This window comes from Mangifera indica, chromosome 7, assembly GCF_011075055.1.
Source record: "Mangifera indica cultivar Alphonso chromosome 7, CATAS_Mindica_2.1, whole genome shotgun sequence".
In the NCBI taxonomy this organism is placed as follows: Eukaryota; Viridiplantae; Streptophyta; class Magnoliopsida; order Sapindales; family Anacardiaceae; genus Mangifera; species Mangifera indica.
The window spans coordinates 13,594,420-13,609,587 of record NC_058143.1 but is presented as its reverse complement, the minus strand read 5'-3'; the positions used below and the strand labels follow the sequence as shown (position 1 = coordinate 13,609,587).

The 15,168-nt window shown below is 34.6% G+C and overlaps 2 protein-coding genes across 7 annotated transcripts; one reads left to right on the top strand and one right to left on the bottom strand.

Moving 5' to 3' along the window:
- Positions 1-921: 921 nt before the first annotated feature.
- LOC123221013 (lysine-specific demethylase JMJ25-like) lies at positions 922-7,941 on the top strand. Of its 6 annotated transcripts, none has more exons than XM_044643676.1 (14): positions 924-1,136; positions 1,877-2,458; positions 2,881-3,023; positions 3,102-3,201; positions 3,364-3,496; positions 3,575-3,629; positions 3,976-4,657; positions 4,790-5,119; positions 5,444-5,863; positions 5,958-6,030; positions 6,183-6,268; positions 6,970-7,089; positions 7,265-7,335; positions 7,606-7,941. In XM_044643676.1, the coding sequence occupies exons 2-14, from the start codon at positions 1,931-1,933 to the stop codon at positions 7,703-7,705; spliced, it is 2,841 nt and encodes a 946-aa protein (XP_044499611.1). In that variant the 5' UTR covers positions 924-1,136; positions 1,877-1,930; the 3' UTR covers positions 7,706-7,941. The 6 variants fall into 6 exon arrangements, 5 of the variants coding, with proteins under 5 accessions (XP_044499612.1, XP_044499609.1, XP_044499608.1 ...); XM_044643675.1 differs by having other exon boundaries at positions 6,970-7,116; XR_006503195.1 differs by having other exon boundaries at positions 922-1,136; positions 3,364-3,629; positions 6,970-7,165; positions 7,606-7,741.
- Positions 7,942-9,313: 1,372 nt separating this feature from the next.
- On the bottom strand, positions 9,314-12,074 carry LOC123219905 (protein indeterminate-domain 12-like). The gene is made up of 3 exons (XM_044641870.1): positions 11,465-12,074; positions 10,652-11,048; positions 9,314-10,252 (listed from the first exon to the last, which is right to left on the bottom strand). The coding sequence occupies exons 1-3, from the start codon at positions 11,691-11,693 to the stop codon at positions 9,493-9,495; spliced, it is 1,386 nt and encodes a 461-aa protein (XP_044497805.1). The 5' UTR covers positions 11,694-12,074; the 3' UTR covers positions 9,314-9,492.
- Positions 12,075-15,168: the final 3,094 nt, after the last annotated feature.

Below are 15,168 nucleotides of genomic sequence, written 5' to 3'. Positions count from 1 at the left end.
TTAAAAATAAACTAAAATTTTATCTTATTTTTCTCCTAAATTTTAAAAAATAACAACTTTTCCCCTAAATCAAGTTTTAAAAAATATCATATTTTCCCTCTAGAGTTTATTTTCAATATTCAACCACTATTTTTTACGTCATCGTTAGTTGTCTCTCTCTTCCAACGGTTTCTCTTCCTCTAACGGTTTGTCTCAACGAAATCTTAACCACTTTGACACCATATGACATCATCTAAAAAGACGAGATCAATTTTGTCTTTGTTTTCACACGATATTAAAAGGGTTAAAGTTTCATTGAGGTAGAGCACTACAGAAAGGGGAATTATCAATAGAAAGAGATGGTAGTGATGGGGTCAAAGAGAATGGTCAAATATCGAAAATAAATCCTAAGAGAAAAATGTGATTTTTTAAAATTTAATATAGAGAAAAAATTATTAGTTTTAGGGTTTGGGGGGGGGGAGGGAAGGGGTAAAATTTTAAGAAAATAAAATTTTGTTAATTTTAACTATCTATAGTTAAGTGGGGAAATAAGATTTTTAAAATTAAAAGGTAAAAATTTGAAAAATTAGTAATTTTTAGGTGAGAAAATGTCTTTTTATCAAATTTTAATAGTAATTAGTGGAATGATGAACATTTAAATTTTTACTATTATAAGTATATTTTTAAAATTGTGTTAAAATTAGAATGAAACGTAATCCTTTCGGCTTTGGCGAGGCCGAGAAATAAAGTTCAGTACAAGGGGTTGATTTAAATTTGTAAATTTTATTTAAAAAAATTACTTAGAAATACGGGACTCAAAATATTGCTTGTGTCGAGTTCGAGTATTCAGTAGTTCTAATTTCTGAGAAAAAAACGTTTTTCCTTTAATCGAAAGAAACGTTTCTAAAAAAGACCGTATATACAGGTAGCAGTAGCAGTTCTTTTTTTCTCTGTACGACCGAGGAACAAGTTGAACCGTGTGGGTAGAGAACGGCTGGTGATGTTCACAGTTGACACTTGTCTGAAAAACAAAAAAACAAAAAACGAAAAAAAACACAATGATGAAGCCTTCGCCTTGCGTTTAATTAAGGTTCTTGGAAATTAATTTCGTCATCATGTTGTGTTGTTCTGAGAGACTTGACATACCCTAGCCCAAGGTATCTTCTTTTCTCAGCTTCTCTCTTTCTCTTTGTTTATATTTTTGTGGGCATGATTGAATATTTCTGTTTGTACTACATTTGCATTCTCTCAATTTTTTTTGTTTCTTGCAAACCCATCTTTTAATTCTTATTCTTGACAAAAGTTTGCTTCTTTTGTTTGGTAATTGTGTAGCGTGTGAGACAATTTGGGTTTTTAGGGTTTTAAAATTTGTTTTTGTTCTGGGACGGGTTCTTTGGTTTAAACTAGTAATTCTGATACTTCAGTTGTGTTGATAATTGGTTCTTAGTTTTGTGGAAGTTACGGTCAGCGAAACCTTAGTGTTAAGAATTGGATATAGTAGTATATAATGCTTCTTGAACTGAGTTAATGTTAGTGCGTGTAACTGTTTTGTTGTTCTTTGTATCTCAATTCGCTTCAACATTATTTTGCATGATGAATTGCTTGTTTTCTTTACTAAATGGATCCTGTGTGAGAAAATTTGGGTTTCTGTAATGCCAAATTTTGTTTTGTTATGCATGGCATTCTTTCTTTTCTTTCTTCTTTTTAATTGTGTTTAATTCTTTTTGTAAAGAAAACTAGTTATACTGATAGTTCAACCATATTATACAAAATATTTTCTGGACCAAGTTAATATTAATGTATGATTGATTTGTATTCTTAGTAGCTTGATGTGTAATGGTGTGATTATAGATGAAAATTTTGGTTGTTTTTGTTAAGTTGGTTGTCATGTGTGCAGGTTGGTTTTGTGAGCATACAGCTGTGATTTTTGTATTGCTGTTGAATTTTGATAATGGATCATCCACGGTCAAGTTCAGGGAATGGTGAAGACAATGTTGGGATTCCGGATGATTTGCGGTGCAAGAGGTCTGATGGGAAACAGTGGAGATGCACTGCAATGTCTATGCCAGATAAAACAGTGTGTGAAAAACATTATATCCAGGCAAAGAGGAGAGCTGCAAATTCGGCATTAAGGGCTAGTTTGAAGAAAGCAAAAAGGAAACCTTTAGTTGAAAGTGACATATACTTGGAGAGTAAAAGTGATGATTATGACATGCCAATTGTGAACATGAAAGATGGTGACCATCCTTCTGTGTCTGGCAAGAAATATATGGAGAAGGTGTCCAAAAGCCATTTTCGCTATTCACCTGAAACACCTCCTACAAGGAGCTTGTCAGCACATAATTCTCTGAAGGAAAATGATGATTTACAGCGAGATGTTGTAGACGAGAATTTGAGGTCTTATAAGACACCACCCCATTCTGCCATGGACTCTTCCAGAAATAGATCTCAAAAGAGTACCGATGCTAGTACTATGATGGTGAGTCAAATTGCAATCTTTTTAGCAGAATTTGTCAGTATTTTTCTTGAGTTATTGTAATGGGTTTCGTGACAGCGATATTAAATTAGTATATGTATGTTTATTCTAAACAAAAACACCACAAAATAACTGGAGGATAATAATGTAATGGTGTACTTGAAGAAAGTAGCACACATGAATTAACTTTGAATTAAAGTTACATTACTCAAGAGGATTGTTCTTGCTGTAGAAAACTGTGTCAAATAGATGGTATTTTCTGTTGTAATGATTATCTTAATTGCTTTTTTGGTTCCCATTTTTCCCATATTACATCACCAATTGTAGCTGGCAATTTATCTGTTGGAACGGTTATCCCTAATGGCTCTTTTGGTTCACATTTTTCCCATATCACATCTCTGATTGTAGTTGACATTTTTATACAGGAATATTCAGATGGAAGCATGAATTGTTCTGAAGATACTGGTGGACAAATTTGTCATCAGTGCCGGAGGAATGATAGAGATAGAGTTATTTGGTGCCAAAAATGTGATAAGAGAGGATATTGTGATAACTGTATCTCAACATGGTGAGGCTGAGTTTTTTGATAGACATTCAGATATTACAAATTTACTAGCATATTGATATTTTATTTTCAACTTCTCAGGTACTCAGACATCCCATTGGAAGAAATTGAGAAGGTCTGTCCTGCATGTTGTGGTTCTTGTAACTGCAAGTCATGCTTACGTGGGGATAATATGGTTAAGGTATTTCATTCCTGAACCAAAGGTTCCTTGTAACTGTGTTATTAAGTTTCGTGTTATCTTATCAATAAGGAATGCTGATATTGTTTGGTATGATTGATATTTTTTTTGGTAAGACGTATAATAGTCTAGTTGAAGGAAAATATTCTTTTGACTGAGTTGCAGGTAAGGATACGAGAAATACCTGTCCTGGACAAGTTGCAGTATCTCTATTCCCTTCTGTCTGCTGTGCTTCCTGTGATTAAACAGATCCATCAAATTCAGTGCTTTGAAGTAGAACTGGAAAAAAAACTTTATGGTAAAAAGCTTTTCATGTTCAATTTTCAGCATATAACACATATGCATAATGTGACAATTTTTGCAATTATTTTTCCAGGCAATGACATAGATCTTGTCAGGACAAAATTGAATGCAGATGAACAGATGTGCTGGTACCACTTTTGGAACTTTTAAGCTATTGCTGATTAGTGCTGTTTGATTTACATGTGATTAGAGTCTTAAACATTAATATATTAAGGGTTACAATCCAAGAGTGTGATCTTGTTGTCATAAATACATAGAGCCCATTTTGTATGGTGTTTGGTGATCTACATCAATTACAAAATTGAAGGAAGAAATTATTCTATTGATTAATTTGTTCATATGATATCTTATGTGTTGTTTCCTTGAGGTTTATTGTAGAAGCGTGTAAAATTGTCCAATAGACAAAAATGTTGGCTTTTGATTCAATTTAAACCATTTAAGTATTGCAGTTCATCATTATTTGTTCTCTTGCAGCAACTTCTGTAGAATACCTATCATTGATTATCACCGGCATTGTGGAAATTGCTTGATAGATCTGTGCCTTAGTTGCTGTCAAGATCTTCGAGGACCATCTACAAGTGATATGAAAGGAGAAAATCATGCTACTTTGAGAAGTCAAGGCTCAAAAACTGTGTCCGAGCAAGTTAAAATATCCAGACTGGGAATAAATATATCTGAAAGGTTCCCTGGCTGGAAAGCCAATAGTGATGGCAGTATTCAATGCCCCCCCAAGGAGCATGGTGGCTGTGGTCATCGATCATTGAACCTTAGCCGAATATTTAAAATGAATTGGGTTGCAAAACTAGTGAAGAATGTGGAGGAAATGGTTAGTGGCTGTAAGGTTCATGATGCTGGAACTGTTCAATTAACTGGGTTGAACAATACAAGACTCCTCCAGTGTGCTCACAGAGACAATGGAGAGGATAACTTCTTGTACTGCCCATCATCTCAAGATATTAAAAGTGAAGGGATTGGCAATTTTAGAAAACATTGGGTCAAGGGTGAACCTGTTATTATTAAGCAGGTATGTGACAGGCCATCCATGTCAGTCTGGGATCCAAAAGAAATATGGAGGGGGATTCGGGAGACAACAGATGAGAAGTCAAAAGATGAGAACAGAACAGTGAAGGCTATAGATTGCCTAGACTGGTCTGAGGTGGTCTTTTGTTTATTTTACTTAAATTTATGTTTATGATTATTCTTTCTTCCTGGTATTCCTAAATATTTCTTGAAATTATTCCTGTTTGCAGCTAATATCTGTGATATGTGGTTTTACACTTCTTGGCAGGTTGATATTGAACTTAGTCAGTTCATCAATGGATACTCAGAAGGACGATACCGCAAAGATGGTCAGCCAGAAATATTGAAATTGAAGGACTGGCCTTCTTCCAGTGCTTCTGAAGAATTTTTATTGTATCATAAACCTGAATTTACCAGTAAACTGCCTTTACTTGAGTATATCCATTCTCGGTTGGGTTTTCTAAATGTTGCTGCAAAACTACCTCATTATTCCTTGCAAAATGATGTTGGACCTAAAATTTATATGTCTTATGGGACTAATGAGGAACTTGGTAGAGGTGATTCAGTGACCAATCTTCACTTCAATATGCGTGACATGGTACGTTACAGATTCTGCTTTCTTGTTGACCTTTCATCGAGTTTATTTTTAAGAGCTACTTTTCTCTATTAATCATTGAAGAAGAAGATCAATATATGACTTGTAATTCCACAGTTAGCTTCTATAGAACTTTTATGGATAAAGTCTATCTTATGTTGATGTGAGGAATTGAACTTGGTTGGGTTCTTACACAGAAATCCTGCCAATGTCAAACTTATAGGGCTTAGAAGAAGACGAAACTTTTTTTGTCTATATTATATTCTTCCCTACAGTGACTTGACATGTGAAAAATTAAATTGCTGATATTTTTTAAACTATTATCAGGTATATTTGTTGGTGCACATGTGCGAAGTGAAGCAGAAGAAAGCTGAAGCTGAGAAGATCCAAAGATCTGCATCAGAATTTGAGATGAATGAATCAGCTGAGAATCCGGAAAAGAGTTTGAATGAAGGAAAGTTACCTGATATATCACTTGATGGACATGATGTGAAGAATGAATGTGGGGAAAAGTCTGCTGAAGACGAGGATGAGGTAATGGAGGATCAAGGGATTGAAACTAATATTAATGAAGAGAAAGTCATTAATTCTGAACTGTTAAATGGAGATGGTGAAGATAAGTCTGAAAAGAGTCTTCCAGGAGCACATTGGGATATCTTCCGTCGGCAGGATGTTCCAAAGTTAGTCAAGTATTTGCAAGAACACTGGGATGAGTTTGGGGAGCCTGGTGATGATATAAAGGATTTTGTAAGTTTCATTGCGTAGAAATAATTCCTTTCATTGAGCATAGACAGTTGGAAAACATAGCCTTTAATTACTTATTTTATTGTTTAAATCTTAGGCTACACGTCCTCTTTATGAAGAAAAAGTATACTTGAATGGGGATCGTAAAAGAAAATTGAAAGAAGAATTTGGTGAGTTAAACTTTTTGTTAAATATATTCATGAGCTGGGAAGATTTGTGAATATGTGTCTCAGTTGAATCCATTTTCATTTTCTTGATTGGTTAGTCAATAACTCATTGATGAATTGGATCGATGCTAACATTTCTTTGTTTTCTCTGTCAGGAGTTGAGCCTTGGTCATTTGAACAGCATTTGGGGCAAGCTGTATTTGTTCCTGCTGGCTGCCCATATCAAGTGAGAAATCTTCAGGTGAGTCATTATGAATGCAATCTGTCATTTGGTGGGTTTTGCATTTCATTTTTAATCCTAAAGAAGAGGTCAGAATACATCAAATGTGACTGGTGAGATCTCTCAGTTTCTGTTTTTACTTTAAATGGCATGATAGCAAATTAGCAAGGGGCATCTATAGCTAAATTAAAAGCATTTTTATGTGTTAGACGGCAGATATTACAAGTAGTGTAAAAATTGATGCCAAAAGATATTTTGGACTGCACATGAGGAAAAATATATACTGCCTTTGATTAAAAGGTAGAATGCCTCTTGAATATTTTGGATCATTGCATGGCATACAATGCCGTTTACTCTCTTCTGTGTGCCTCAGTGTTCATGCAAGCATGTGATTTTTCACGTTCATTGTTATATCTGTATATCAGTGTAGTGCCTATTGGGTCAGTTTTTGTAAACTACAATTGATTTTTGGAGAAAAAAGAGAAGAAGAAATAGGAGAACTGAAGTTCTCCTCGACTTTCAATTCTCTATGAATTTACTTCTCGCTATCATCATCTGTAAAGTAGTTCTGGAGGATGCTTTTAGTTGATTGGGATTTTAAAGAAGGGAAAAAAAAGTCTAGATATACTAGTTTTAGGTCGGCCTTGTGGTTTTGATAGTGTTATTCCAGATTTTCATAATGTTATGCTGAATAACTTGTTTCCTTGTTGTAAAATTGTCAGTCCACTGTCCAGTTGGGCCTTGATTTTTTATTTCCTGAAAGCCTTGGAGAGGCTGTGAGGTTGGTTGAAGAAATCCATTGCCTTCCGAGTGAGCATGAAGCAAAACTTCAAGTTTTGGAGGTCAGGGAAAGGAAAATTTTCCCAGAAGTACTCAGTGCCTTCCTTTTCCCTTAAAATTTCTTTCTCCCCTTTATTTGTATTCCCTTTCCTTCTCTTATTTCTTTCTATATTTTTTTTGTAAAAGTAATGTTAGGCATGTTATAATAAGGAATTTTCTGATTTTGTACTAATGCAGGTCGGCAAAATATCACTATATGCAGCAAGTTCAGCTATCAAAGAAGTCCAGAAATTGGTGCTTGATCCAAAGTAAGCAATTCGGGCATTTAAATGTCTTATTATCTACATTAATGATTTTAAAATTGAAATTCTACCTTTGTTAATGGAGAAAAAGATTGATTTGTTCCATTTGGCTGTAAGCCAATATGACCTGTGTTTCAAACTTTTTTTTATTTATTCACAGTTGTCATTTCATTTTTTGGGGGAATGCATTATATTCAGTACCAGAATTTTTTTTTTGAAAGCCCCTTTTCTTGAGAATATTAAAAGAAAAATTTTTACTTTACCTTGCTATGACAGGCTTGGTACAGAGCTTGGATTTGAGGATCCTAATTTAACTGCAGCTGTTTCTAAGAACTTGGATGATGTTATGAAGCACAAACAGATAACTTGTGCTTGAATTAGTGTACAATAATTGTAATTTAGTCACAGGATAGCTAATTCTTATAGCTGCCACATTATGCCCCAGATAGAACTGTAATATACCAATGTATTTATTTTTGGTATTTTTAACTTAATGTGCTTATATTTTAAGTAGCCAGATTATAGATGCTTTAGGGAAAATGATAGCAAAATGTTTATTGCAAATTGATGAAACTTCTTGTGAAATTCAAGGGCTTATCTGATTTGATGGCATCATATTGTTTATGAGGATCATTATCAGAAGACTTCAGAGAAAGACTTTGATTCTATTAGAGTTCCCTTCACTTCTGTGATCATCTGAACTATGGCATCTTCCCTTCCCTTTGGCCCTCCAAATGGTTCAATATCGATACAGTCGGAAAATGAGAACTTTGAGCTCCAAACTCTACCTCCCCACAAACTAACACCTGTAAAACACTTTGATGAGGACTGGTGAGACTGTAACACTAACGTTTAGCTGTCCACTTGAACCATAAGGTCCAAATGCAGCAACTGCTTCATTAATATTCTTGAGCCGCCCATTGTTGAGGGGGTTGAGTCAAGTGATCTCTCAAAATCTCTCTATACTACAACGTCTTGCCTCCCACCCAGCTTTCCGGGTATATGAATTCTGCAGTTCAAAACATAATTTACCAGACCATAATATTTACAAAAACAAAAGTACTTCATGAAAAGGATGATATTTCCCGTTTGGTGACCGTGGCTTGAGATATTAATTTTATGATGTGGGCTGTGTTGTCTGGACTGTCTATGTCTATGTCTATGATTTCTCAGAGGCAACCTTGGTAAATGAAATTCTTAAGAGCCACACGCAGCTTCCTCCAGGGATTTGTTGACACTTCCTTTTGAAGTTTTGATATTTCAAAGTTTGGATTTTTCGAGGAATAAATCCTGTTTGAATGTAAGGTTATCATTGGCACATTCATTCAACTGAAGAGATATTCTAAACAATTTCTAGCTATGTATCATGAATATATTATATATCATCCTGCGTGTTGCTTCTTGAAATACATCAAGCTTCTAGCTAGCTAGTGCCATAAAAATGTATACACTTCTTGTAGCGAAATCAATAAGATTTTGCTCCTGGTTTTCATAGTGGATTTTAAGGCAAAAGCTGAGCTATACTTTGCACGTGAAAGGTGTTTTAAAGAATATATTGGTGAAAAATGTTTTTGGGTACAAAAACATTATCTTCTTGTGAAAATGACAGAATCTTAGGAATATTAAGCAGTATTATACATATCAATTTTGAGTACATAAATAAATATACACTTAAGTGTGTCTACTTGTGTACTCAAATGGATGCACGTAGTATAACTCATATAAACTCACAAATAATAAAATTCAAAATTGATTTTATATCGTTGTATGAAAAATAGTATCAATAAAATTATGTGTACATAATTTTAAGTACACAAATGATATACTTATATGATAATACTTAATCATACGACGATATATTATTTATATACTTATTTATATAATAAAAAAGGTGTAAGTATGGCATTGCTAAAAAAATGTATATAGGAATGTCATGCCTGCTTCTTCATAATTAAAGTATTTCCATGAGAGATATAACTCAGAATTAAGGGTATAAGATAAAAAGTCTAATTAAAATTGATATATCTCAACCAAAATCCTCTATGCCTCGCTCTTCAGCAAGACATGCATGACCCTTCTAAGTTCCACCGAAAGTTACAAAATGAAAGTCAAATGTTCAATAAACTAAATAAGCTAAAATAAAAAGCATATCTTCATATCTAGCTAGACTCCCCACATATGCTTCTCCATTGCTGCATACTGCTGAAAATTGTTCAAACCTTGCATTTGATGAACCCTTGATTGATGTTGATTCTGAAGGAGGTCCCTGATCGGTCTTGGCTCCTCAACTCCTAGGAAATCAACGGTCATCATGTCCCCACAAAATGTTGAATCGAACCCAGTTGGATTGTTATTTGCTCCACTAGTGTTAATGCTGTTAATCAAATCTGGATTGTTATCCAGTTTATCATTAGCAATGTTGTTCTGGTTCAGATTCTTCATTGATAGATTATTTTGATGGTCTAGAAACCTGAAAAACATCCCAATATCATTCATGGCTGGGCTCTGGTCATCAACCGCCACCTCAGTGAAAATGGGGTTCAAAATCTGATTATTCTGATGAATCTGTTGCTGCATTGTGGTGGTAAACGGTGGCGCCATGCTTGTCACAAGAGAAGAAGTTCTGGTACCGTTACTGGAAGTGGCACCCATTTGAGCCGCCTTCTGCAACAATGCCGTAGCCGACAAAGAAGCTGTAGAAAACAAGCTGCCTCCTGAAGAGTTGTTCGAGAACATGGCACCTGTTGGCGCCGTATTCAGGCCAGTTTTCGCCGGCATAGGCATGAGCCCGGCAGGCGCGATGTCAGGAGCCATCTGGGTTTCTTGGTCCGAGCCAGTGTGAGCCATTTTCCCCTTGTTGGTCTTCTGGTTCTCTTCAGCTAGGGCATCACAGAAGGCTCTGTGGGTTGTGAAACTGTCTTTCCTGCAACACCAAAATTAATATCAAGTTAATTACTTATAATATTACTGATTAATAACAAGACAAATTGATCACATTATTATAATGAAGAATAGAATATTGAAATAGGAGAAAGACTGAGGCTTCAAAGTCAATAATATTATATGGTCAAACTAAGACTTCAAGCGATGAATGAGAACATAATCACATTTATGATATAAGATTATGAAAATGTGCAGAGTCTCATCACTTTTACAAAAAGGAAAAGACTTTGTTCGTGCATATATATATATATATATATATATATATAAAAGACTGTAACGAACCATACCTATTATCAACTAACCTTAATTTGTCTTCCAAATCTTATTCATGAGATTATGTTAGAAGAATGATTAATATGAATTAAATGGGAAAAATTACCTGGAAAAGATGGAGCCACAGTCACATTTGTATTCCTTGTTACCACAAGTCTTTGAATGAGCTTTCCAGTCAGAATAAACTGCATATTTCCTGGAGCACTTATCACATTTCAGCTTCTTCTCACCGTGCTTCCTGCTGAAGTGCTTCTTGATGCCGGTGAGATCCCCCAATGCACGAGCCGGGTTGTGATGAACACACGACGGCTCGGGGCAAACATAAACCCGCTTCCTGATTTCGCCGCTGGTTCTTTGCTTCAGCTTCCAGGGTAAATTGTGGCCACGCCTGTGAAGCTGCAAGTTTTGGTCTCGCTGAAACCCTTTGTTGCAGATCTCACAAACGAAACGGTTCGTCGCCATTAGGGAGTTTGGCGATAGAGCAATGACTTCAGCCGCTGGATCTACAGAGAAATACAAAGAAAATATAGGAAAATTTGATGATGTTTGTTGATTACATGAGCAGAAAAATATGACTTAAAACAGTTTTTTATTTTTTAAAAAAATTTGTGAAAAGCAAAATAAACAAACAGTAACTTCACTTCAATGATTGTGATCCCTGTCCAATAATTGAACCCTTTCAACAACCTTACAAACTTCAATAATTAACCCATTTTATTTGCTTGGATCAAGAAAGTATTCTCAATCTTTTTCTCTCTGAAACACAACAAAATTTTACATAAATTCTCTCTTTTTTCTGTTAGTGTTGGACTCATTCTTCAGATCAATTTTCTGACTGGAAAATTGGTGTGGAGCATGTGAAATTAAAACCAAGGAATCTTTGAATATATTATGATAATAATGATAACAATATCTATACCTGGATTTCCTGGAAGATTTCTCTTTCTCTTCTTGGCTTGAGGAGGAGGTTGATGCTGAGCGGTGGAAGTGGAGCCATTGCTGTTAGTTTTGGTGTTTAAAGGCAAAGAGCTTGAGCCGCCATGCAAGTGAGTAAGGAGCTCTTGTTCTTGATTTTCATAGCGAGCTTCATCTCCACCAGATGGAGAGGAAGAGAGACTGAGTGCACAATCACCTATGATATTTGACATGGCAGAAACAAAAGGAGGGAATAATAATAATAAAACTAATCAAGATAATTAGAAAGACAGAAAGAGGATGACTAGAGTTTAATAAAAAAAACCCTTTTTGTCTTTCTCTTTTTCTCTTCCTTTTCTAGTTCTTGAAGATGATGGTGGTGGTGGTATCTAGAGAGAGATGTGTTTGTTTTTGTTTTTTAAAAAAAAAAAACACAAAAAACAAAAGAAGAAAACTTGGGATTTGTTGGCACTATCTAGCTACTTATAATAAGAGGAAGACAAAAAGAAAAAAAAAGTAAAGAAAACCAGGAAATTCTCTTTCATTTGTGGTCAAGAAAGAAGAGAGTTCTGCAGGCACACAGAAAAGATTACAAGAACCAGGTCTTCCTTTGGATTTGTATTGTCAATAATATTATCAAATATTAATATATATGTTTTAAAGGGGCACTGTACTTGACTCTATTCCAACTTTTGCCCTCATTTTCTTGGGTATTTTAAGACTTACCCTTTTACCAAAAATAACTCACAATTAACTCACTTTTTAATCCCTCAATTTAATGTATTCATAGGAACTCCATAAAAGGATTCAAAAACTTTCATATGCATATGTTGAAATTTTGTATCTCCATGATGCAATAATTTTTTTTTCATTTAGTGAGAAAATTTGTTAATAAATTTGTAAAAATACTACTTTTGGTTCATTTAACGCACGGTAATCTAAATTTGGAAACAATGTATATAGATGGTATGCAAACGCAGATCTGACATAACATTTAACTTAAAGTTAGAGCTAGATTAATTTCATTAATTATATTATATTAGTGACCGTTAGAAACACGACCAATGGGCGACAAGTCAAAGTGTCAAGATATTGCCCACTCAGACTTTGCAAGAACATCCTTCCATATATGAAAAAGATTTGTTTTTAAACTTAAAATTTTCAATTGATTTAGTCCTACCGAATTTCTTAATTATGAAGGTAAATCATCTTTGTAAAAATTTCAAGTCCTTGTCCAATCAAAGTTTTGCAATAAAATTGTTACGATTTATGGTGCAAAACATGTATAGATAGCGGAAGATATCATTTTAAAAATTTTGTAGTGATCACAAATATGCCATAAAGCAAAAGCAAGATTTGTTTAATAAAAATTATATTACAACATGGCAAAACAACCATAGGGGTTTCAAAGATTTTATTGGAATGAGCCAAAATACGCTCACAATCCAAGTTTAGGATCGCACCTCGATATCCATATGAAGCACAAACGGAAAAACATCGAAACAAACACCAATAGTCTACTAGAATGTGATACACGAGAAGAGGTGTTTGATGTATGTACATACATAATGTGTTTGGGACAAAAAGTTAGGAAATTATGAAATCATGTATGCTTATGTAGACGCCATGCATGACCATTCATCAAAGTACACGGTCATGCATTGATCTTATCCTTATCTCATACAATTTGTGATATATGGATTTTGGAGCAGATAAAGACCATGGATATTCCTTATCTAAGGATAGCACAAGTTCGTGCATGGTTCATACATAGTCCAAAATTATCCACACAAGTTTTATCCTTATCCAATTGGATAAAACCCATCCTTCACAAATCATATACTTTGGTCCCTAATTGCACTTTAAGCTCAAAGATATCTTGAGATTCAAAATCATCTATTTGGATATCAAACTGAATTCATCTTGAATAATCATATACCTCCAAAGTTTGATCAAACCGTATTGTGTGTAACTCATAAGCTCTTAATTAGATTGATAATGAACAAATTTGTGTCAAGTTATCAACCTAGAAGCCATCCAAACACATACTAAGATTAGTCTCTAGCATGACATCATAGCCACCTGACTAACGAAATGTCAATGGTTGATTCTTAATTTGTCAATAATATGGTTATTTGTACAATTCAATATTTTTTTCATATGATATCTCTTTGAGGCTAAGATTTAAATTTAATGTCTCAATCAATAAACCCTCAATGTACATGGACTGATGTCTATCAATGACTGAACAATATTGAATTGAGCACTAAATCAATCCCACTATGACCACAAATTTTAGTTGTCATTGTCATCTATCAGTAATCCTATATGAGATATCAATTCTCATACTTGAGAATGACGAATCCTTTATTAATCTAACATGGTCTTTGTACATATCTTGATAAGACCAATCATAATCTTTTTGAAAATCCTCTGTAAAGACTATTTGAGGTAGTGTCAAACCATATGATTCTTATATAAGACGGTATAGTGATATCAAGCTTAAGGATCATATGTATCACTGTTTCTAAAATGATTTATTTAATAGACATTAAAGTAACCATTTATATGAAGTCCTCTTGGCGAGTTTATCTAATAGACAAGTGTACAATATGTACCCATGTGTTATACCAAGCTATCAACAAATAGTTTTGACACGTGAGATTTGCCATCATCTTTCAATGATAAGGTCATTACCTATGTCTTTAGTCAATGTAATATCAAAATTACTAATGTTTTAAGAATGACTACCTAATGTGAACATAGGGTTCTCATAATCAGTTGATATTTATCTAAATTGCATATACAATGTAAAATAAAAACTGTCATTTATTAATTAAAATATGATTAGATATAATCATATCAAAAGTACATTGGTAATGATTATCTCTAAGACACTACACAAACAATCTTTCACTTGTATTATAGCCAATTAGTCATATGTTTAATGTTATACAAGGTTATATGTCTATCATGTTTCTACTATAACAGAGGTTTTGATAATGGGTTTTTCAAGTTGTAATTAGTGTTAACTGTACCTATTTGCACTACACATATCCACATTGAATGATTCTTCTGATTAGGCAATATCATTTGAGTATGTGTTTGGATTGCTTGTGAGATCGTGGCTCATTTGTTTGTGCTACAACTCCATTGTTGTTACAACAAATAGGGCTGGATTCGAGCCGAGCCAGCTCGAGCTCGAGCTCTGCTCGGCTCGGCTCGGCTCAGTTCGAGCCCGAAACGAGCCGGGCTCAGCTCGGCTCGATCGAGCTCGAGCCGAGCCCGAGCTGGCTCGGGATATTTTTTCAAAAATTTTTTAATACAAAACGGTGTCGTTTTGATATAAAAAATGAGCCGAGCCGAGCCGTTACCGAGCCGAACTGAAAACGAGCCGAACTCGAGCCGAGCCGAATTCGGCTCGAGTCGAGCTTGAGCCGAACTCGAGCCGAGCCCGAGCTGGCTGCGAGCCGAGCTCGGCTCGGCTCGAATCCAGCCCTAACAACAAAGCTCTATAGGTTTGGCTATACTCGGAAACACCAAAATTCGATCACAAACTTCTTGATTCATATTACTTCTTTTGCCACATCTAACAAATTATGCATTTAGACTTAGTTGTAGAATTAACTATAATACTTTACTTAAAGCTCATCTAACTGAATACACTATCATTCAAACAAAAAATAAATCATGATTGAGATTTGAAAT

What these genes read in the sequence shown, in the direction of transcription:
- LOC123221013 (XM_044643673.1), top strand. Translation starts at nt 1,931, where the DNA reads ATGGATCATCCACGGTCAAGTTCAGGGAATGGTGAAGACAATGTTGGG. An exon ending in GCAGATGAACAGATGTGCTG is followed by an intron (nt 3,630 to 3,975) that starts GTACCACTTTTG and finishes GTTCTCTTGCAG; the next exon opens with CAACTTCTGTAGAATACCTA. An exon ending in AAATTGGTGCTTGATCCAAA is followed by an intron (nt 7,336 to 7,605) that starts GTAAGCAATTCG and finishes TTGCTATGACAG; the next exon opens with GCTTGGTACAGAGCTTGGAT.
- LOC123219905 (XM_044641870.1), bottom strand. Translation starts at nt 11,693, where the DNA reads ATGTCAAATATCATAGGTGATTGTGCACTCAGTCTCTCTTCCTCTCCA. An exon ending in AAATCTTCCAGGAAATCCAG is followed by an intron (nt 11,049 to 11,464) that starts GTATAGATATTG and finishes ATTTCTCTGTAG; the next exon opens with ATCCAGCGGCTGAAGTCATT. An exon ending in TGTGGCTCCATCTTTTCCAG is followed by an intron (nt 10,253 to 10,651) that starts GTAATTTTTCCC and finishes TTGGTGTTGCAG; the next exon opens with GAAAGACAGTTTCACAACCC.